This window comes from Blennius ocellaris (genome assembly GCF_963422515.1).
Source record: "Blennius ocellaris genome assembly, chromosome: 21".
Classification (NCBI taxonomy): Eukaryota; Metazoa; Chordata; class Actinopteri; order Blenniiformes; family Blenniidae; genus Blennius; species Blennius ocellaris.
Genome location: NC_137670.1, coordinates 5,711,749 through 5,734,502, shown reverse-complemented (window position 1 = coordinate 5,734,502; position 22,754 = coordinate 5,711,749). Strand labels below are relative to the sequence as shown.

Sequence of the window (22,754 nt, the reverse complement as noted above, 5' to 3'; positions counted from 1 at the left end):
AGGCATGCCGGGACGTGTAGTGCATCGCAGAGGCCTCCGGGAGATGTAGTTTAATACGAAAGTTACTGCATGGAATTGCATAAAATCATTGGTAAAAATAACATGGTGTTTATTGTTTTCTTTTTGTAAATTATGTATTTTTTTTATCGCTTCAAGTGAAGCGACGAGACACATTTATTGACCTGAGAGACACTTTGAGTCCTGCAGATGGCAGTAACGAAGCAGCACGGATATGGAACCGTAGAAGAAGAAGGACCAGCAGGAGGTCGCGTGGAGGCTGCTGTTACCTCATATCATGAGCTGAGATCCACTCTGGATTAAACTCAGGATCCGTCTCGGAGAAGAAGCTCCTGATTGGATCCAGACCTGAATACGACCGGAAATACATGGTAACGTCACGTGGCTTTTTGTTATTATTATTGTTTTTGGGTTTTTTTAGGTTTATCTGAAAATGGCTCATTGCAAGACGATTTGATCCTCCATGCAGGTGCAGCAGGTGGTGTAACTATCAGTGTTCATTTTGATTTATTGACTAATGATTGGTGTTTTCTTGTGTTGTGGTCCATGTATCTATGAAATCACTACTAATTTTCTTTTTCTGAACTGAGATCAAACAGAAGATTAACAGTCAAATGATCTAAACCTGTAGTAGCTGTATTACTGTGACGTCCAGCACCACTGTGAAGAACCTGAGAAGTTACTTTTGACCAGGTTTTATCCCTCCCACAGTCTGCAGGACTTCTTTCTTTCACCTGTAATGTCTCTATAATCAGAAACATGTTGAATCACATTGTCTGTGATTTGTTTTGTGCTTATTGTGGTTCTCGTGTCTATTGTCGTTGTGTGTTTTTTTTATTCTGCGTTTGTATCTTCTTGAGTGTTTGCTTTGCGGCTTTTAACTGTTGTACAGAATGTGGTTGTGTGATATTCTTTATATACTTTTTTTTGTGGTTGTGCATTTTTTCTGATGAGGTTGTGTGTTCATTTCTTAGGTTGTTGTAGGTGTTTAGTGGCTCTCCACATGTTCCTCCCTTCCTCAGCGTTGTGTGCTCGCATAGCTTTATCAGTCTTTAGCTTAATGCTGAATTCCGAATTGTGTTCAATTCCAATTTTTCATGCACAGCCTTTGTGCAAAGCTCAGTTAATTTGTGCGTTTGTGCCCTGCTCTGTGTCTGCAGGTTCATCATGTTCAGGTCTGTCTGGCTCCTCCTCTCAGCCACGAGACATCCAGTGATCCACCGTGGCTACTCCTCAGGATACGTGTCCCGGATGAGGTACAACTTCTCCGATCTGATTGGTTGGCTGGTTGAGCATTTACCATTTTGTTTATTGTTTGGCTAGTTGGTGACCCTTGTTGTTTCGTTGGTTGATTGTGTAATGACTGGTTGGTTGAATAATGAATTCCTCTTTTCAGGTACCTGAGCCGGTTGAGGGAGGACGATGAGGCATGCTTCACTGCACTGCAAGCGGGTTGCGTCTTTCTATTTCACCGGCTTGCTCCTCTGCTGCAGAAAACCGACGGGGTAACCTTCAGACCCACCACGCTCGCCTGCTCAGGTAGAGGACCAAAGCTGCGACGAGCACCTCAGATAGAGGTCTAAATCAAAGTCAAACAGACCCTTACGTCATTGTGCTTTCCATTCCAGATGTGCAGTCAGTACTGCAGAGACTCGGCGCAGACCAGTCCCTGCTAAAAGACTCTGTTCTGGTCGGCTGCTCTGAAAACAACCAGGCTCAGTTCTGTCTGGATGTTGGTAAGAACAAGTTTGGGAGGAAACTCCAGAAGGCACCGGCTCGACTCTGATGTTCTGGTCTGTGTTCAGGAGAACTGGACAAGGCAGCAGTAGAAGCGGAGTGTAAAGGAGTCTTTGTGGATCTGAGGAAAGCTTTCTTTCTCCTTGATGGAGATGCAGCACCTCGGGTGGCCAAGGTGAGCAACTGGAGCCGGAGCCCAAGGTTTGACCTCTGATCTGCGTTCCGATTTGCTTTTGCAGGGTCAGGCTCTGCTCAGGTGGCATCAGACCAACAGGTTTAGTAGCGTCACGGGTCAGCCAACCCAGCGGAACCAGTCTGGCAGTCAGAGGGTCTGCAGCAACAGCGCCACCATCTTCTACCCCAAGGTACCAGAGCCTTCCTCCACCAGAAAGACCTGGTCCCCTTACAAGTTTCATCAGAGTTTTCCTGGTTTGTTCACAGATGTCTCCGGTGGTGATCGTCCTGGTATCTGATGGGAAACGGTGTTTGTTGGGCCGTCAGTCCACCTTCCCTCAAGGGCTGTACAGTGCTCTGGCAGGCTTCTGTGACATGGGTTAGTCTCAGCTGACCGTCGGGTGTGAGCAGGAGAGCCGGGTTGACTGTGACCCGTGTCGCCGCAGGGGAAACCGTGGAGGAGACGCTACATCGGGAAGTAGCGGAGGAGGTGGGCCTGGAGGTCCGGAGCATCTCGTACAGCTCCTCACAGCACTGGCCTTTTCCGAACAGCTCATTCATGATTGGCTGCCACGCCGCCGTAAACCCGGCCCACACGCAGGTGACGTGTGTAGATATGATCTTCTGTAGTTCTGACCGTGATCCAGGTGACCGATTGGACCTGATGACTCGCGGGTGTGTTTCAGCTGGACGTGGACCACTTGGAGCTGGAGGACGCTCGCTGGTTCTCTCTGGAGGAGGTCATCTCTGCCCTGCAGGTGAAGACTCCGCCCAGGAGGGGCGACCCGCCCGTCACCTGGCTTCCTCCCCAACACGCCATTGGTCACCGCCTCATCTCCGAGTGGGTGGAGCGTCAGCAGTGCGGTGTCCAGAGCTGATGCACGTTTCCTGATTTGCACAGTCCCGAGACTGACCCAGAACCCTTGATAACCGGTACTACGAAGCTGGGGCCTCATTTATACACTGTAGTTTGCATACGCACAAAGCGGGTGATGAAAGATGCGTATGCCACTTCCCACCGGCACGCACATTTTGGAGACGGGGAACCTGACAGCGCTGATTGTGAGGTGGAGAATTAAAGCCAGATTCATCCCATACATTTGTTTTTTTCAAATATCAGACTTGGAGATCCACGTAACCATAAACAGCCTAGCTGCAGTGGTATAGATGTGTTTCTTTAATGAACCATTACTGCTGAATCAGCAGCACGATGTCAACCTGTCATCTTCATATGATACAGAGCGGTGAACAAGTCCCTGTTCAAGTATTTAATTCATACATTTTAATAAACAGATAAAACTTAACTTTATCAGTCAGCTGTGGTCTCCACCAAAGCATGGGTGCACGTACATATCCAGTCGGAATCCTATTCTACGTTATGTAAATGAGGCCCCTGGTAATTAACTCAGTAATTCAACCGAAGCGAATTCAAGTGAACCAGCATCCTAGTACGAAAAGCTCTGGCTTGATCCCTTGAAGTTGCCTCGAGAAGAGAAAATCCTGCTTCGTAGTACAGGCCTCAGGACAGTTAGTTTTTTTCAATTTATAACTTCGTCCTTTTGTTTCATTCTGAATGAAAATGGTGAAAAATAGTAACTCTATTTTTGTTTTTAACAGGGATTATTGAAATGACAATTATTGTGAGACAATAAATCACTTGAAAATGCCTGTTTGTTTGACAAAGATGAGCTGATGATGCGATCTGCAGTGTTTTGTTTGTGTTTAAAGATGAGCTGGGATATTTAACTCTATGAAATCTCTTTGGAAGGAGGATCTGGGAATACCAGATGAGCATTCAACAGAGATACTACATATGCCTTATTCAATGTAAACATGTACACCATACCAACTATACCAATGTACAGTTGGCTAATGTTTACTAAATTAATCCCCGTTGATGTCAGCTGTGACCTGCAATCTTGATTCTCTCTTTCAGGCTCTGTCCTCACTTATCAGATATTTCTGTCAGAAGTTTTAGAAGAATGAATTAAACCAAGTGCACTTCTGGAAAATTGAACCTGCCTCATACTCATTGAATAAGAGACATTTTGTATTCTATGAGAGTGGGGGGGGGGGGGGGGGGGGGGGGGGGAGATGACTGTTTGTTTATTCAATGATATTTGGGGTCCTTTCTTTCAATGTTAATTTTCACTCATCCTTTGCATGAACATATTTAGCTGTGCCTCACTTCAGAATTCTGAAAATAAAAATTACAAATAAGATATAATGAAAGTGTACGTGGGACAAAGATAAGTTTAAGACTGCAGGTCTTCACATTTTAATGAATGTTAAGTGATGTGTTTTTTTTTAGGGTGTGTGCTTAATTTGATATATTTTTTCTGTTTTGCTCATTATATTGAGGTTTTACTGTAATTATAATTGACTGACTATGTATTTTTTTTTTTGCAATGTATGTTTGAATGTGTTGCACCAAGAACACAATAAACAAAGTTTATTTTTTTTCTTTGGAAAATTGTGGGATGAAACATTTCTTTTTCCGGTTCAACCGGATGTGTTTCCACCCGGAGCAGAGAGCGGGGGACACTGGCCGTGCGGTGTTGTTTTCGTCCCTGTTTATGCTCCGCGGCAGCGTCTCGCTGCGGGATGAGCGCCTCCGCCGGGCTGCTGCACACGCAGCTGGCCGCCGTCATGGAGTCTCTGGTCCACGCTGCCGTGGCGGAGCTGCTCAAGCTGCTGGAGGAGGAGGGAGGAGGAGGAGAAGGAGGAGGAGGAGGAGGAGGAGGAGGCAGCCCGAGGAAGGAGCCACCGGAGCCCGGGAGAGAGAGCAGGGAGAAGGCGGTGAGTCACCTAAAACGGCAGTTCTTCGAAATGCTCACAGACTTGCTGTGTTGTCATTTTTCGAGCAAAGCGGTAACTATGTGACGTCACAGAGGCTGGGGACAGTAACCTTTGACCTCTGGCGGTGCATTCAGGTGCTGTTCGCCTCCGTCATGGAGACCCTGGGAAACGAGGCTCTGGGGAAGATCCTGAACATCGTGGGTGAGGCTCAGCCGCTGCTGGAGTCCGAGGCTCCTCGGAATGCGAAGCGTCCACAGATCAGGGTGCTCAACGTCCTCAGCAACGCGAGAGTCGGTGCGTACGCCACCGCCACCCAACCAGGCGTTTCTCCTCCTTACGATGTTTAAAGAGTTTGTTGTTTTGTTGTTGCAGACCTCGAGCACTCGTATGGCGTTCGAGCTGAGAACACACACGCAGACTCACTTTGTCAGGTAACAGACTCCTCCTCGGACTCACCTGCGTGTGTGTGTGGTGCATTCACTGACCTCCTGATGCCTCTTGTCTTTGTAGACTAAGTCAGAGCAAGAGGGACCTGAGGTGCCGTTCGTGCTCGCCGTCACCGTCAAAAACGAACTCGGAAACATCGACCTGGGAGCCATCGCCGAGCGTGAGTTCCTGAATGCACCACGCGCGAGTCTGTCTGATCTTCATTGATGTGAATCTTTGTTTTTTTCGAGGCATTCAACTCGAATGCGACTGTGTTCTCTTGTTCTCTTTCAGGAGCTCGGCTGGAAGCCGCTCAGCCGTCCGACTCACAGCCGCCATCGCCGCCGCCGAAGGTTTCCGTCAAGTCTGACTCGAGGCCGCAGGGCGCTTCCTGGAAGTCGCTGGCGTGTTCCCTCTGCAGCAGGTCCTTCACGTCTCAGAGCAACCTGAAGTCGCACCTCCTGATCCACACGGGCGAGAGGCCGTTTTCCTGCCCCACCTGTGGCCGGACCTTCCGCCAGCGCCAGACCATGCAGAGCCACATGCTCACGCACAGCGGCGAGCGCCCGTTCGAGTGCGCGGAGTGCGGCAGGCGCTTCTCCAAGCAGGCGCAGCTGAAGACGCACTCCATGGTGCACAGCGGCGAGAAGCCGTACGGCTGCGACGTGTGCGGCCGCCGCTTCAGCCTGCTGCAGAACCTGCAGCGCCACGCGCACACGCACACCGGCAAGAAGATCTTCGTGTGCACCGTGTGCGGCAAGGGCTTCACGCGCGCCGTCACGCTGAAGACCCACCAGCTCATCCACACGGGCCAGCGGCCCTTCAAGTGTGACCAGTGCCCCAAGACCTTCCGCTACGCCGTCAACCTGAAGAACCACCAGCGCGTCCACAGCGGCGCGCGGCCCTTCAGCTGCGAGCTGTGCGGGAAGAGCTTCGGGCAGGCGGTGAACCTGAAGATCCACCGGCGGATCCACACCGGCGAGCGGCCCTTCCGGTGCGTGGAGTGCGGCAAGGCCTTCAGCCAGCAGAGCAGCCTGATCTCGCACGGGCGCACGCACTCCAGCGAGCGGCCCTTCGAGTGCGACTCCTGCGACAAGAAGTTCAACAACGCCAACAGCCTAAAGCTGCACATGCGCGTGCACACCGGCGAGAAGCCGTATGGCTGCGACGTGTGCGGCCGCACGTTCAGCCAGGGCAGCCACCTGCGCACGCACAAGCGACACGTGCACGCGGGCGGCAAACAGTTCATCTGTGACAAGTGCGGCAAGAGATACTCGGACCAACGCAACCTCAAGCTGCACAAGTGCGGCTACGCGTGATCCACGGCGAGGCCACGCCCACTTCCTGGAAAACAAATTGAATGTTATTAAATATAAGGACTTTTTTTCTTCTTTTTTTTTTTACCAGTACAAAAAAATGTGTTGGGCTTGTTTAAACTACTATAGGTCATTCATATTGCATTGGGTGGAACTTCTACTATAAGCTGTGGCACCATCAAGCCCCGCCCACTGACCTGCTGCATTCTGATTGGTTGGAGATGGTGACTTCACCTTTACTATGACTTTTCATGTAAATATGTATAAAGTTAAGATTCTTGAGTTTTATAGACAATCATTTTTTATGTTTGGGAAATAAAATGTAGAAAATGAAAAACAATGCGACTGAGTTCACTCAATTCTAGAGAAATGGTACATTTCTAGAGCATTAATACTCCAATGAACAAACTTCCTCTCTATTGTTTCATCAGCATCAGGGTGTATCGTCCGAATACAGAACATCAAAAGAATATAGATATTTTTTGTCTTATTGATCTTTTGGTGTCCAGAATATTGCATACTTTTTATTTATCCATGGAAAAATGTTGATCATATCCCCAAATGTATAATAGCCAATATTTAAAATCAATATCTAAGAATTAATTTGACTTATAGGATTGCATTTTCAGCAAACAAGGTGATATGATCTAACTCAAACCAATCAACCAAATGAAAATGTGTTTTTCTGGAAATCACCAAACGTAAATGCTGATTATGATGAGTCTTAATATTATTATATTTACATTTCTGAGCGTGTTTAAGTGAGAAACCCGTTATATTTTGAGTGTTGAAGCAGCTTTTCCTCCGACCGCTGGGGGCGCTGTGCCCAGCCCAGTGGCAGCCGTGTTCACTCTTTACTTCCGGGTTACCGTTCAGCACGCGTGCGGTGACCAGCTCCAGCAAAAACACCGACTCCTTCTACCTGCAGCAGCCGCGAAGAGCGACTTCTGTCCGGCCTGAGTGACTCGAGAGCCCCGGGGAGCTACCGCCATGGCTCCGGTGAGTGTCTTCAGACCGGAGTCTCTCCAGGAAACATGATGACAGTCGACATGTTGGAGTCACTGTGGATAAAAACTGTTAAATTCAGTGTTTCCAGAGAAAAAAGTGTGGTACTGGTTCAGTAACAGCTAAAGTCAACATGTGTATAAACCCAGGCATTGTTCAGATTGAAGTCTGGTTCTTTTTATTTAAACTCAACTTTCTGAGCAAGAAAAGCAAGGGAAAATATTTCTGAAACCAAATCTAGAATCTGGACCTGGACACTCTAAACCAGAGTCTTTAAATAAGACCTGGACTCTCTCCAGACCAAGACAAGAATTTAGAATCTTTAACCTAGACTTTGGCTCTCCAAACTAGACCCATACTCTCCAAACCAGACCCGGACTTTGCAAAGCAGAGTCATTAATCTAGACCTGAAATCGAGATTGGAAATCTAATCCAGAATCTCTGACCCAGACTGAACTCAGATTCCAAACACACACTCTTTAAAAACTAATCTTACTTTTTATTTTTTTATTCAGACCTTTTAAAAGGTTAACTTTTACTGTTCAACAGTAAGTTTATGACTTCTGAATTTTTTCCCCCCTAAAAGTTTCAGATTATCTATCTTCCTAACGTTACTATTTGTATGAGTAAAATTGAATAGCAACACGTCCCGAATCTGTTTGGGAGCTTCTTTAGGGAACCAACAAATGTCGTTGTCATGGAGACAAGCTCCTTTCACACTGTTTATCTGTCACGCGCTACGATGGGCTAATGGAGCCCGACAGTTTATCAACTCGATATGCTAGATTTCACGTTCATGACATCATCCGATTTTCCCAGTTTGGTAGCATTCAGGAGGACGTTGCAAACGGCTTGATGCTTGAGTTGCCTCGGATATTTCGGTAACCCCGTGTTTGCCTCCATGTCCGCAGCCACGCTCGAAGAAGCGGCGCCCGTCGTTCCGCCGTCTGCTGAAGACGAGCGGCGTGAAGCTGGACAACAAGATGAAGAACCGCCAGCAGAAGAACAGCGTCACCGCCAAGAAGCAGCGGAAAGAGCAGAAGCGGCTGCGGCAGGCTGTGAAGGGCGCCGTCGCCGCCCGGCCGCCGCCCTCGCTGGAGACGTACTGCCCCAGGCCCGGTGAGAGGACGGCGTTAAGATCAAGACTTGTACCATTTTAAATTATAACATAATTCACAATTACAAGGTTCTTTGAGCTTTTGTCATTGGTCTCGGAAGTTTGGTATTTGGCCTGTAATCTTCAGGGTTTTCTGACCAATTGTACACGTTTTTTTGTTTTTTTTTAAGTCTTTCTTCTAATGTGCGATGGAAAGTGAACAGTCTCTCTCTTTCTCTGCTTCACAGATGAGGAGGAGGAAGAGGAGTTCCTGGACACGTTGCCCACTGACATGTTGGAGGACGACGACGACCTGCAGCAGATGAGCACCATGGCTCAGCGGGCCTCCTTCGTCACCAGAGACCTGTCGTCATGGTAACACCTGCACGCGAAAAACACACGTCTTGTTGTACGGCGCACACTTTGCTCACTGGGGTGCGTTTGTTTGGTGCATGGGGGTGTCCCAGCGCGCCAGTGCACAGTGGCAAGAAGCGCGGCGCGGAGGTGACACGGGGCTACGAGAAGGTTCCCCGTAAGTTGGCGAGGATCGAGCAGAAGGAGGTGATTCACCTGCTGCCCATTAAAGACAAGACACGGCTGATCCCACAGAGCATCGAGAGGGGTAACTCGTCCTACTTCGAACTACCACCTCGCGGCGACCGCGCAGGTGGTCACATTTGTTCTCTGTGCCGCCAGCTGTGCCGGAGCAGCTTGAGGACGAAGAGGAGGGGGAGGAGGAAGATGCCGCCGAGCAGACGGACCACCAGGAAAATGGTAAGAAGTGTCCCCGATTTGTTCGTGGGCAACGTGGCGGGCGTGTCGCGTGACTAGTGGTGTGCCCTCCCGGCCAGAGGGGGCAGCGGCGAGCATGGAGGAGCTGACGCCAGCGGAGAGGGAGCAGCGCAGAGCTCAGAAGGTCCAGGAGAAGAGGCTACACATTGCTGCCCTGGGATCAGCCGTCGTATCGGACCCCGTCAGCAACGTAAGAATTCCCGCCGCTGCCGCCGTCAGGCTCCCCGGGGTTTGGAGGTTGCCGTGGTAACGTGACGTTGTGGCGCTGCAGGTGAAGCGCGTCAAGGAACTGCGTGGGATGCTGATGGAGGCCGACCCCAGCGTGGCGGTCACCGTCAGGAAGCTGGTGATGGTTTCTCTGATGGAGATCTTCAAGGACGTGGCTCCGACCTACAGGATCCGCCCGCTGACGGAGGAGGAGAAGAACACCAAGGTAAAGACGAGCAGGAAGTGACGCCGTCTGTAGTCCCGTGTGCTGTACTGATACACAAAGTGTGTTTCAGGTGAAAAAAGAGACTCAGCAGCTCAGAGAGTTTGAGGAGATTTTAGTGAGTCAGTACAAGTTTTATCTGGAGGACTTGGAACAGACCATCAAAGGTATATATATACACACACACACACACACTCTTAGACACACACACACAGTGACCCCCTCCCTCTCTCTCCCTTGCGCGCTCAGACTGGAAGCAGCAGAAGAAGAAGCGGCGCCAGGCGGTGAACTTGGCGTCGTACGCCGGCCTGGCGGCGGTTGCCGTGCGCTGCCTCACCGAGCTGCTGCTGGCGATGCCGCACTTCAACTTCCACAACAACATCATCGTGCTGCTCGTGCCCCTCATGAACGACCCCGACAGGAAGGTGAGGCGCTCCCCCGTCCCCGCTCGCCCTCCTCGCGGGAGCCACAAAAGCCAGGGCGCTTCGCCAGTCGTCACGTTTTCATGCGCTTCCCGACTGTTCAGGAGTCAGAACTCAACGGCCTTCTGTGCGTTTTCAGGTGTCGGACATGTGTTGTGACGCCTTCAGGAAACTGTTCCTGCAGGACAAGCTGGGCACCGCCTCGCTGGCCACCGTACGGGTGATCTCCGGCCTCGTCCGGAGCCTCAACTACAACGTCCGACCTGAGGTAACAAATCAAACGCACCCACGCAGTTTCTGGTCCGATGGAAAGATATCAAACACACAGCGGACAGTACATTGACGTGGAGTGCGACGTTCCGTCGTCAACCATCAGATGCTGCGGACGCTGCTCAGTCTGAGGATCAAAGAGGTGAAGAGAGACATCGAGGATACGAAGCCGACGAAGAAGTTCATGAACCACAAAGAGAAGAAGAAGAACCTGTCGCGGATGCAGAGAAAGGTGCAACACCCAACGCTCGCCTCTACATTCAACACGTGTGTATAGGGCGTGTGTGTTACAGCATGACCGTTTGTGTTTCGTTAACAGTGGAAGAAGGCCGAGGAGAAGTTGGACAAAGAGTTGCTGGAAGCCGAAGCGTCGGAGACCAAAGAACACAAACTGAAACTGGTGAGTTCAAACTTCTCGAACTGGATTCGGTCACCGAGACGATGGGACTGAACTGCTCCTGCTCTTCAGCACACAGAGACTCTCAACATGGTCTTCCTGGTGTACTTCAGGATTTTGAAGAAGGCTCACAGATCAGTTCTACTTCCTGCAGTTCTGGAGGGGCTGGCCAAGTATGACACACACACACACACACACACACACGTGCACACACACACATACATATAAAGACACACATACTTTCTCTGTCATGACACTGGCGTTACTCCCCCAGTTTTGCTCACCTCATTAACCTGGAGTTCTTCGATGACCTGCTCAACGTGCTCCAGAACCACGTCCAATCAGGAGTGAGTATTCCCCCGCCCCCCCCCCTCCTCAGTCTGCTGGTTGTTGATTGGTTTGTTTGTTTGTTTGTTAAAGTCTTGTTTGATTGGCAGGATCTGAGTAATCAGGAGAGTCTGCACTGCATCCAGACGGTGTTCACCATCCTGTCAGGACAAGGTCAGAGCGCTGCTTTATGAAGGGTGTAGGTTTTACTGTGGAGGGTGAGCATGTTTGGAGCTTTATTTTGGCGGGGGGGGGGTTGTGTTTGAACCAGGTGACGTCCTGAACATCGACCCGTTGACCTTCTACCAGCACCTCTACAAGATGTTGCCTCGCCTCCACGCAGGTCAGTCTCTTCAGGACGTCACATGACTGCTGCTTGTTTTTGTTTTGTTTACACCCCGACGTCTCTGATGTGACGTTTCAGGGAAATCCAATGATGACGTCCTCATCGTGCTGCGGTGCCTGGACACCATGCTGACCCGCCGCAAGAAGCAGGTGACCCTGCAGAGGGCGATGGCGTTTGTCAAACGACTGAGCACCGTCAGTCTGCAGCTGCTGCCCGACGCCAGTGTGGGAATCCTTGCCGCCACGCGAGCCGCCCTGCACGTGAGTGTGTGTGTGTGTGAGAGGAAGAGTGTGTGCGAGTGCACTGGTGACAAAATTGTTTAAAGTTAAAATGTCTGTGTGTGTTTTTGTCAGTCCTTCCCAAAGTGTGACTTCCTGTTGGACAACGAGATCCAGGGCAGCGGCTTCTACCTGCCAGAGCTGGACGACCCTGAACACTGCAACGCTCAGAACACGGCCTTATGGGAACTACACACACTGCGGGTATACACACACACACACATACACAGTACACGTATATATGCTCAAAGATAAAGAAGGGACTAAGACACTTACTGTTGTGTTTTGCAGAGACATTACCACCCGGTTGTGCGTCTGTTCGCGGGTCACCTGTGTCGTGGAGCTCCGAGTGAAGGATCAGCTGCACTGAACGTGGAGCTGAGCCGCAGGTACTTCCTGTCACGTTTCACCTCAGGCGGCGTGGCCTGTCCGGGAGCAGGATGGGGCGTTTGTCTTTGATTTAAAAGACTTGACGCAAAGACGTTGTGTGTTTGCGTGCAGGGCACCGGTGGAGCTATTTCGGGACTACAGTTTCAAAGACATGACCTTCAACCCACCAGTGGATAAACCTCCAACCAAGAAGAAGGTGAGAAAAATTGAATACACCTCAGGGATGGTGGAAGAAAGTCAAACACTTTGATCTGCTATGTTTTTGTTTTAAAAAAAAAACAAAAGGTCACTGGCTGATGTTCGGGGGTTATTTGTGTGTTTCAGGATCAGTTTGTGATTGGAGAGGCTCTGCTGGACGCTGAGCTGCAGAAACAAATCAGCAATGTCCTCCACACACATACACAAACACAGCTCTGACACACACATCCTGTTCCTACTGTGATGCCTGATATATTTGGAAATAAAATCAAAGGTGACTTTTTGATATTCAATGAGCACAGTGTTGTGTGTGTTTGTGAATGAAGGAGTGAGTGAATTTTCTAAATTCCACTCAAAAGATGACGAAGATACATTTAGGTAAAAAAAAAAAAAAAAAACCTTCAATAAAAATGTTGAATATAATATATTATGCAATAACTTTAATCACACCAACAACAACCCAAATGAATAAACTCCTTTGTCAATATTTAACCCATACGTGTTATTTTGGCGACACTAAAGTCAAGTTGGATCTCTTTGGTGCTTTATGTTGAGTACTGAATGAATTTATCTGCATTTCTGGCAGTTTTTTTTATTTAAACACTTATGAATAAACCATTTCAGATCAGCCTTGATCATCTTATACTTGAAAATTAAACCAAAAAAAATTCTCCATTCAACCTTGTTTACTTGCGTAAACGTTTAAACAAAATTAGTGTTATAATTAAGAGGAACACCCCTTTTATGTGATTTTTTAAAAACGAATTGTGACGTCATCGGTCGGGGACGGAAGTAGCGGATTGAGGGATTAGAACTGAGTGAGAGGAGAGCGACAGTAAATCTAACGGACGGATTTACGCGTCTCTTCTCACTTCTCTACAGTCCTGTGTCAGTTTTCCTCCGAGGTCTCTGGAAGTAGCCCCGAAACGGAATCTAATGCCCGCTGCTACACGTCTTTTCCAGGCGTTTTGAGGTCGATAAACCGCCTGAACGACCGCCGTCAAAGGACGCACAGAGCCGGTTTCCTTGGTAACGGTGAGCGCGCGGGGGGGATTAAATGACTGTGAAGATAATTATTAACACACTACACTATACAATAAACAACACATTCAATGAAAATAAAGCAGTGTTTTGTTTATTTCAAACACGGAAACCACTCGAACCAAAACAAGGAGCAGGTCGAAGAATTAATCCCAAATTCATATGGATTCCCCTTGTAAAGCGCCAGTCCCACAGGGATTTAGGTGCTTCTCGTCTAAATACTATCTACAGATGTTTCTGCACACTATCCCAGCCACTTGGTTGTGTCTCACCATGTATGCTGATCCTGCTTGTATCTTACACCCTGCTGCTATGTGCTGGATAATCTCTTGGGCATCTTTGCACGGCATGCACCTTGGATCTGATCTGCTACGGTAGACCTGTTCCTCGATCGCCCTTTGTGGTCGGTGTTTGTTCTCGTGCTGCGATGATTATTAACCTTCGCCACACGAAAGTTGGGCGACCGAGTAAAGGTATGCGCTCTGCAGAGAGCCCGTTCGAATTGCCTCTGTGTTGTCCGTCAGTCCGGTATTTTCCATTCATTGGTGGGTCTTCTTGATATCAGTCACTTCCTCGATCTGGCAAGTGGCACAGACCATCAGAACATCTGGAGCAGTTCAGAGGTGCTCACTTCTTGGAATAACTCAAATAACCCTAACCCTAGAACCCTCAAACACCCAATAAATATAAACAACTGCATTTTTCTGGGGGTCATGTGCTCTGTGCTGTGATGGGTCAGTATTGATGTACCCCTGGTCATCTGGGTGATTCCAGGTGTCGGTCATGTCTTCCGGGGAGTCGAGCGGCGACGGGGGCAAGTGGCTCGACGCTCACTATGACCCGATGGCCGGCCTCTACACCTTCTCGTCCTGCGTGGACCTGGCTGAGCTGAGCGGCGACGGGGAGAGCCGCCTGCTGGTGGGGGACCTGGGCTCCGGCTCGGTGGGCATGAAGCTGAAGGTGTACCGCGGCACGTCGCTGACCAGTGAGAGCACGCTGCTGGACCTGCCCTCTGGCCTCGTGGCCTTCTTCATGGATCTCCACGAGCCCCGCATCCCCGCCGTGGCCGTGGCGTCCGGACCCTGCATCTACGTCTACAAAAACCTGCGGCCGTACTTCAAGTTCACCCTGCCCAGCCTCCAGGTCAACACGCTGGAACAGGTACTTGTTTGAAACCCACAAACCCAAGTTTTCAAATTTAAAGTCATTACCAAACAGAAAGTATCAACCCGATTTTTAGATCTCGTCCTTTAAGTCTTTTTTAATGCTTCTTCATTGAAGATGTACTGCTGCTCTTCATTTTGGTGTCTTTACTCCAGCTTTTAAGAGTGTCGTTAAACCTCCACTGAAGAGAAATCATTTAGACCTGCAAGCCTCAGAACTACAAGCCAATATCTAATCTTTAAGAAATATTTTATAAAAAGTTTGTTTTCAATTAAGTTAAATGATTTTACGAGTGTTCACAAAATCCAATCCGGCTTCTGAACTAATTACAGCTCAGAGGCGGGACTGGTCAGGACTACATGAACTCACATAGATGAGCTACTTCTTGGCAAAAGTGCAGCAAACTTAATTATCTCGGAGGATCTTCATAAGCATCTCTGAGTTTTTAATCTAAAAGCCATAAAATGAACTGCAGTGCTCCTGAAGGCTCTCAGCTTCCACTATTTTAACCTTTAAATTCCACCACTTGGAGATGTCAGGATGAAACATCAGTGTCCATAGGTTTGTTTGTTTGTATTTATAAATCTCTTAATAGTCTTAGGTACATCAACTTATCAGACTTGATTTTATCAGATCAGCCCTCACGTCGTCAAATCTTCCAATCATTCCTACAGTTAGAATAGAGCCCACGGCGAAGCTTCCTTTTTATCACTAAGGTAAAATATCCACTTTTTTTTTTTTTTTAAACAAACTTAATTTTAACTAGACTTTGAGATGATTAGTATTCATGTGTATATTCTATTGCTAATTTTTACTAATGTTTTTAACTATTTTTCCAATTTACAGAATGGTGCACTAATAGATTAATTTGAGTATTTTACCATCATGTTAGATTCAGTTATCTTTGTTTTTCATCTTTATTTTTTTGTCTTCTAAGTGCCTCACTCTGTCTCTAGTGTTTCTTCATTGGAGATGTCAAATCGCTCTCCTCAGTCTTTGCTGCCTTGATTTTGAATTTAACCCTTCAGTTATCATCAGTCTATGGACTGACCTGCGATCTAATGCTGTGTTCTGATTGGTCAGGATGTGTGGCAGCAGGTGAGGGAGGGGCAGATCGACCCTCTCACCCTGAAGGAGATGTTGGAGAGCATCAGGAAGAAGGCCGACGTGCCGCTGTCCATGCGCTCGCTCCGCTTCCTGTCCCTGGATCCCGACAACATGGACGACTACGTTCAGCTGCACAAGCAGCAGCCAATCAAAAGACAGGTCTCCTCCAATATCACCCATTTGTGACCACATTGTCATTTGATGCAGTTTTGTCTGCTGTTTGTCAGTCAAACTATGTTCAAGAATCAAAACAACAAAAACATTCTGAGATGAATCCATGCCTGAATCACAGAGGATGTGGAATCTGTGTCCTTCTCACCTCCACTGAGCCTTCTGATTGGTTGATGGTGTGATCTTGTGCTTTCAGACGGTCATCACCTGCATCGGGACTCTGAAGAAGAGCACGGCCGATGAAGACGGCGTCAGCTGTCTGGTCATCGGAACAGAGAGCTGCGACGTCTTCGTCCTCGACCCAGAGGCCTTCATCATCCTCTCCAAGGTACGAGTCCAACAGCACAGCCAGGGGGCGCTGTGAGCCGCTCTGAACTTGCGTTTGGACCCCGAGGGCCATCTGGGGAATATCTGACTCTTCGGGACTGTTTCAGATGTCGCTGCCTGCCGCTCCCTCGTTCATGGATGTGACAGGTCAGTTTGACGTGGAGTTTCGCATCACAGTGGCCTGTCGCAACGGGAACATCTACGTCCTGCGCAGGTGAGAGCCTACAAGGACGGTGACAGTCTCCTCAGTCAGATCCTGAACGTTTCGGACCAGAAGAGCCAAATGCCACGCTTCACCCTGATTGGACCCTCAACTGTCGTTTAGCCACTGATCTACTGTCTGCTTGTCCTCTTCAGAGACTCGGACAAACCAAAGTACTGCATCGAGCTGGCGTCCCACCCCGTCGGTCTGGTGCGAATTGGGAAGAATGTAGTGGTGGGCTGCACAGACGAGAGCCTGCAGAGCTTCACCCAGAAGGTAAGGCCCGACTCTGCCGAAGGTCTGTCAGGTTCACATTCCCCTTTCCCACAAAGTAGAGAACAAATAATTTTTTTTCAGGTTTAATTCAGATGTTTGGGACTAGATTCACCTCACAAAGAAACAGCTTCAGCCTTTTGTGTTGGTTGTGTGTTCAGGGTAAAAAACTGTGGAGGATCGTTCTGGCAGCTCCCATCACCACCATGGCGGCCATGGACCTGCCGACCCGCGGCTTCCAGGCTGTCTTGATCGGCCTGGCCAACTGTGAGGTGCAGCTTTACCGGGACAAAAACCTTCTCAGCACCATAAAGACGCCCGATGTGGTCACCAGCATCTGCTTCGGCCGGTACGGGCGTGAGGACGGAACCCTCATAATGACCACCAGAGCCGGCGGCTTGATAGTGAAGATCCTGAAGAGGACGGCGGTATTTGACGACCGGGACGGCGCCCCCGGCCCGCCGCAGGCGCAGAGCATCCGTCTCAACGTGCCCAAGAAGACGAAGCTGTACGTGGACCAGACGCTGAGGGAGCGCGAGAGCGGCTTGGCCATGCACCGTGCGTTCCAGATGGACCTGAGCCGTCTGCGCCTCGCCGCCGCCAAAGCTTACGTGAAGGCGCTGGAGTCGAGCCTGACGCCCATGTCATCCAGCCTCACCGAGCCACTCAAGATGAACGCCGTGGTGCAGGGTCTGGGCCCGACCTTCAAACTGACTCTGAATGTCCAGAACACGGCGGCGTGCCGGCCCGTCATGAATCTGGCCATCAGCTTCCTGTACGACGAGAGCCTGTACCGCGTCAAGAACCCGTTCCTCAGGATTCCCCTGCTCGTGCCCGGACTCATTTACCCCATCCAGACCTTCGTGGAGTGCACCAGCGACAAAGGCATCGCTGACATCATCAAAGTGTTCGTCCTCCACGAAGGGCGGAGCTCGCCGCTACTGACCGCACACATCAACATGCCGGTCAGCGAGGGACTGACGCTCAACTGAGCACGAGACACATTAGCAGCACACCAGAGTAATCTCCTGTAACTTCACTTTTATTTACTTCTTCTTTACCTTTAGTCGTTTCAACTTCACCTTTATTCATTCAACTACCTTTATTTATTATCAACTTTATTCGCTTTGTTTCTCTTTAACGTTCCTGAAGTTGTCAAACAGCACTAATCAGACCAAAAATATAACTTTCTTACAAACTCAATCAAACTGGACTCAACGTGACCAAAGAGCACATTTACTTTAATATAGGAACAGACCACCTCCACTTCTAACTCCTCATTTTGAGCTTTAATGCACATGCTTGTAGATCTTGTTTTAGTTTTTTGTTCAGAAAATGTAAATAGACCAGATAATTTAAGCTAAATCAAGCCAATGTCTGTTTATTCCCCTGAAAGAATGACTCTAAATAAATCTTTCATTCATTCTGAGGTATTGAGTTGAATATGTTCATGTTTAGTTTCTTATATAAAACTGACATTTTTTTTTTTTTTTATAAAACTGACCTGAAGAACTTTTAATGTCGGACTGAAGTTTAATCAGTAAATGAAACCAGATCTGCATGCGCTCACAAAATTCTATTTTATTTATATAACACCAAATTCAACACAGTCAAGTGAAGGGATAGGGCTTATTTTTTTTAACCTGCACACATACGAACGTTGGCCAGGTCCTGCTGGTTCTGTGAGTCCAATTGGTTGCCACACCAAGAGCCATCTGCTCAGACAGTTGGCCCTGGTTGCCTCATGGGTGGCCTCTCCAGCCAAGCATGAATGGACAAGATGTCCGTCAGATCTAATAGGTATTACATACTCAGTCCATTTTGGTGCAACTCTCGTGAATGTTTTCTTTTTCTACCTCGAGGGAAAAAGATATTTCTTCCATAACCTGAATCTCATGCACAGAGTGGCGGCTGGTGATACATTTCTTAGGTGGGGTTCTTCATTATTATCAATCCCCCCCCCCCCCCCGCCCATGAAACATTATAGTTCTTTTAAAATTTTGTTAACATAGTTGTAAACAAATACAAGCAGATGCTTCATTAAATCTCTCTCATACATCGATCACATTCAATTGATTGATACCACTTCCGCTTTCATGAGGCTACTATTTTGAAAACCGGAAGTAGTTTGTGGTTACGTTTGTACACTTAATATTTTAATTGTTGATTTTTTTTTTTTTTTTTACAGTAAAGTAGCGCCAGTGTAGAGTGGCTCCTGCTTTATTCATTTTTAGTGTGTCATTGTTTTAATTTTTTTTATTGTTTTGTTTAAACCGCTTGTGGACACTCGGTGTGTGGGTGTGTTTGTTTGTTTCTGTGTGTGTGGGGGCGCGTGTGTGTCCTCACACACCCGGAACAACCCCGCACTCGGACCGGGATCCTCTGGAAATAAAAAACCTCCGCCGACATGTCCTCCGCCTCCCTGCGGGCTCTGTGCGCGCTGTTTGCGGCTCTCTGTCCGCCCTGCTCGGCCGCGGCGGCCCCGGAGCTACCGCGCATCCCGCGCATCGCCACACACTTCGGAACCAAGACCCGCTACGAGGAGGTGAACCCGCACCTGCTCCGGGACGCCCTGTCCGTCAACGCCTCGGTCCTCCGGGCTCCGGCCGCCGAACGCTGCACCCCGGTGCACCTGACCGCCGTCATCCGCCACGGCAGCCGCTACCCGACCGCCAAGAACATCCGCAGGATCCGCCGGCTGAGCGAGCTAGTCCGCAGGGAAGCGGCGGGAGGCTCCGACGGCTGGCTGCAGGAGCTCCGCGGCCGCTGGGAGGCGTGGTACACCGAGGACATGGACGGTGAGACACCGGGGAGAACCGGGCTGAAACGCCAAGGACAGAAATGTCAAGTTACAACCGAGAAACCGAGAAAGACTGAAACCTTTCAGAAATCAGGCATCAGAGGGAAGAAAAGTTGGGGGAAAAATAAACAAAAAACTACACAAAATGTTTGTTTTGTTGTGGAAACATAGATGTTAAGCAGACGTGGGCCCAGGATGGTGCCTTGAGGAACTCCACATGGAATTTTGTGAGGATACATTGATCAAACACAGTTTTATTTAATTTTATTTTTATTTTAGAGCACTATTCTGACACAAGGCACTTGTGCTTTCCAAAAAATACATAAAAGCTTTTCAAAGAAATAAAATAAATATGTTTAAGCAAGCCATTAAGAAACTTAACCTCCAGAGTTTTAGCTATTTTACTGAGCCTCTTGACACGGGATGGTTTTTTTTCAGTGTGAAAACAGGAGAGTTCAGCATGAGTCTTATCAGATGAGAAGGACACTAGTACCTCCCTTAACTGAGTTATAAGAGTGTGTGTGTGTGTGTGTGTGTGTGTGTGTGTGTGTGTGTGTGTGTGTGTGTGTGTGTGTGTGTGTGTGTGTGTGTGTGTGTGTGTGTGTGTGTGTGTGTGTGTGTGTGTGTGTGTGTGTGTGTGTGTGTGTGTGTGTGTGTGTGTGTGTGTGTGTGTGTGTGTCCCCTCAGGTCACTTGGTGATGAAGGGTCGTGACGAGCTCCGACTCCTGGCACTCCGCCTGCGTGCCTTGTTTCCGTCCCTGTTATCGGAGGAGAACGTGAGGGAAGGGAGGGTGAGATTCTTCAGCAGCTCCAAGCCCCGCTGCCTCGACAGCGTGGAGGCGTTCCAGGACGGCCTGCGGCGGCACGGTGAGGCGGGCTGCAGTACGCTGGGAAACGTAGGCCTGGGCGGCGTGCTGACGTGGCTCTGACCTCCGCAGATGAGGCGCCGGCCTACGCCCACGAGGTGGATGACCACCTGCTCCGCTTCTTCGAGCGTTGCCGTGGCTATGTGGAGGGAGTAGAGAAGAACCGCACGGCGCTGCTGGAGGTGGAGAAGTTTGAGAACGGCGAGGAGATGCAGGCTGTGATCAGGAAGGTTGCAAACAGACTGGGGCTCCCTCACCACCGCCTCACGCCTGGTAAGCCTGCAATAGTGTTCCCACGTTGTAGTCCTGTAGCAGTATGCTATCCTCCATGTTTGTAGTCCTGTAGCAGTATGCTACCCTCCATGTTTGTAGTCCTGAGCCGTATTTTTTTCTCAGGGGAGGATGCTGATTGACTGACGAGAGCAGGGACAATCATAGATGAATATTCAGTTTGATTTCTTTATCTTTCTGGTGGTTTTGCTGTTTGGTGACATTAAGGCATTTTGTCCCTCTGCGTCTCCTCTAGATCTGGTGGAAGCCGCTTTCTTCTTGTGTTCCTATGAACTCTCTATCAAATCCATCCACTCGCCATGGTGCTTCCTGTTTGATGGGAGTGACGCTCAGGTAATGGTGACGATAACCCCACACCGTTTTAATCACAACTTTTTCTTTAAAGATTTTCCAATTTGGAAGAGTTTTTTTTTGTATTAACCTGTGAAGAAATCTCTCAGTGGTGCTGCTGGTTGAGTGTCCTTAGAGTTGGACATTCTCTGTGTGAAATCTTGACCTACTTTGTGTTTACAGGTTTTAGAGTACAAGTCAGACCTGAAGCAGTACTGGAAACGCTCTCACGGTCACACCATCAACAGCCTGTCCAGCTGTCCACTGTTCCACCACGTCTTCAGGTCGCTGGACAAAGCCGGGCGGCCCCGCAGGTCAGTGAGGGTGAGGGGGGGGGGGTCAATGTTGTCTGTTGATTGTTTATGTATCAGTTGAATTACTTTTTGGTTGAGTTTTTTTTTTTCCCACAAACTTTTTATTCAGGTACATGAAATAAGTACTAGTTATACAGCAAAGTATACATAGATATGACCTTCATTGAAACCCATTACAACAATGTTGGTTAAATGCATAAAATAAATAAATAATTGATTGATCGTTCAGTCGGTATATCGGTTGATTATTCTGTGGGTTGGTTGATGTATCGTCTTATGAATGACGTGTCTCACTCGGGTTCTCGCTCAGGTCCACTGACGCCTCCCCGGAGCCGGCCTCCATCCTGGTGGGTCACGCCGAGACGCTCCTTCCCCTCCTCTCCCTCCTGGGGCTCTATAAAGACCAGACTCCGCCCACTGCCAGCAACTACCAATCACAGCACAGTGAGAAGCCCCGCGCTCATACTCATTCACAACTCGCCTCGTTTAAGAAAACAAAAAAACGTTGAATTTTCAGCAGCAGCATTAGAAGGCCGTTTAAAATGATTTAATATAAATATCTTTCATGCTACATCTTTTTTTTTTCCCCCCCGTTATATGCTGAAGTCTGGCCTCGCCTCATTCGCGTGTTTCCTGTTGCAGGACGCCTCTTTCGAAGCAGCCGCATCGTCCCGTACGCCGCCAACCTCCTCTTCGTGCTGTACGACTGCCAGCGAGGCCCGAGGCTGCAGCTGCTCGTCAACGAGTCCCCGGTTCGATTCCCAGGCCTGGAGGCAGAGGAGGCGCCGCTGTACCGCGACGTCAGGGCGACGTATCGCCACCTGCTGGACGGCTGCGACTTCCGCCAGGAGTGCGAAGGGATTTTGGTGGGCCGGGGGCCCAACATTGAGCTCTGAGGCCAGGGGGGCAGAGCCACCAGCACCCGTGGACAATGCCTCCCCCCCCCCCGAGACAGCGACCACAGTTTGACGGGATCCGACGTTTTGTGTTTCAGACAGTAGGAGACTCGGCTCGACGAAATGTTAACGTAAAGTCTGCGATCCACAACTCCTTCGTTACGATTTGTAAGCGTAGGTTTTATTTTTCCAGCTTTTCTTTAAATCGGAGCTCTCATTCCTATTTTTTACTCCGATTTGTTGCACCGGCCCTTTAATCATCACCAGTAGGTGGCACCGCCCTCTGTAGTTCTTCACTCACCATTAATTTATTCTGTCTTGGGACTCGAACTCACTGATGCTCGTTGGGATGATTTTCAACCTCTTACAGGGTCCAACGCGTCGTCTTTGTGCCAAAATCAGGATTTTTATTTTTTATTTAATAAATCAAAGCTTTAAATAAAGGTTTTTCCAAACTCTGATAAATTTATTATACATTATACACTATACATTTTAGGCTCATTCTTTATTGATCACCCTGGGAGAATTACTCAAGTTTATCCCTGCAAAAG

General features: G+C 48.8%; 5 protein-coding genes across 5 annotated transcripts; all 5 read left to right on the top strand.

The window, feature by feature from the left end:
- The first annotated feature begins 253 nt into the window (after positions 1 to 253).
- Positions 254 to 3,995, top strand: nudt13 (nudix (nucleoside diphosphate linked moiety X)-type motif 13). The gene is made up of 9 exons (XM_080517244.1): positions 254 to 389; positions 1,179 to 1,274; positions 1,415 to 1,557; positions 1,647 to 1,754; positions 1,824 to 1,930; positions 1,995 to 2,120; positions 2,197 to 2,308; positions 2,376 to 2,530; positions 2,616 to 3,995. The coding sequence occupies exons 2-9, from the start codon at positions 1,186 to 1,188 to the stop codon at positions 2,805 to 2,807; spliced, it is 1,032 nt and encodes a 343-aa protein (XP_080373370.1). The 5' UTR covers positions 254 to 389; positions 1,179 to 1,185; the 3' UTR covers positions 2,808 to 3,995.
- A 538-nt stretch (positions 3,996 to 4,533) lies between these two features.
- LOC308145538 (uncharacterized protein) lies at positions 4,534 to 6,691 on the top strand (the record flags this gene model as incomplete). Its single annotated transcript, XM_080517002.1, has 5 exons — positions 4,534 to 4,602; positions 4,863 to 5,022; positions 5,101 to 5,159; positions 5,239 to 5,335; positions 5,449 to 6,691. The coding sequence occupies 5 exons, from the start codon at positions 4,534 to 4,536 to the stop codon at positions 6,471 to 6,473; spliced, it is 1,410 nt and encodes a 469-aa protein (XP_080373128.1). The 3' UTR covers positions 6,474 to 6,691.
- A 642-nt stretch (positions 6,692 to 7,333) lies between these two features.
- noc3l (NOC3-like DNA replication regulator) lies at positions 7,334 to 12,718 on the top strand. The gene is made up of 21 exons (XM_080516856.1): positions 7,334 to 7,469; positions 8,387 to 8,594; positions 8,820 to 8,946; positions 9,039 to 9,193; positions 9,268 to 9,345; positions 9,423 to 9,553; positions 9,635 to 9,796; positions 9,867 to 9,960; positions 10,043 to 10,218; positions 10,355 to 10,483; positions 10,592 to 10,717; positions 10,805 to 10,885; positions 10,955 to 11,055; positions 11,157 to 11,229; positions 11,320 to 11,383; positions 11,481 to 11,552; positions 11,634 to 11,815; positions 11,909 to 12,037; positions 12,125 to 12,222; positions 12,335 to 12,419; positions 12,548 to 12,718. Exons 1-21 carry the CDS (start codon positions 7,461 to 7,463, stop codon positions 12,638 to 12,640), a joined length of 2,373 nt encoding a protein of 790 aa, XP_080372982.1. The 5' UTR covers positions 7,334 to 7,460; the 3' UTR covers positions 12,641 to 12,718.
- A 531-nt stretch (positions 12,719 to 13,249) lies between these two features.
- On the top strand, positions 13,250 to 17,978 carry bbs1 (Bardet-Biedl syndrome 1). Its single transcript, XM_080516708.1, has 7 exons — positions 13,250 to 13,456; positions 14,237 to 14,623; positions 15,710 to 15,892; positions 16,101 to 16,232; positions 16,339 to 16,445; positions 16,589 to 16,709; positions 16,868 to 17,978. Exons 2-7 carry the CDS (start codon positions 14,246 to 14,248, stop codon positions 17,696 to 17,698), a joined length of 1,752 nt encoding a protein of 583 aa, XP_080372834.1. The 5' UTR covers positions 13,250 to 13,456; positions 14,237 to 14,245; the 3' UTR covers positions 17,699 to 17,978.
- A 1,106-nt stretch (positions 17,979 to 19,084) lies between these two features.
- minpp1b (multiple inositol-polyphosphate phosphatase 1b) lies at positions 19,085 to 22,556 on the top strand. Its single transcript, XM_080516787.1, has 7 exons — positions 19,085 to 19,504; positions 20,194 to 20,373; positions 20,445 to 20,645; positions 20,899 to 20,996; positions 21,177 to 21,307; positions 21,618 to 21,751; positions 21,950 to 22,556. Exons 1-7 carry the CDS (start codon positions 19,114 to 19,116, stop codon positions 22,201 to 22,203), a joined length of 1,389 nt encoding a protein of 462 aa, XP_080372913.1. The 5' UTR covers positions 19,085 to 19,113; the 3' UTR covers positions 22,204 to 22,556.
- Positions 22,557 to 22,754: the final 198 nt, after the last annotated feature.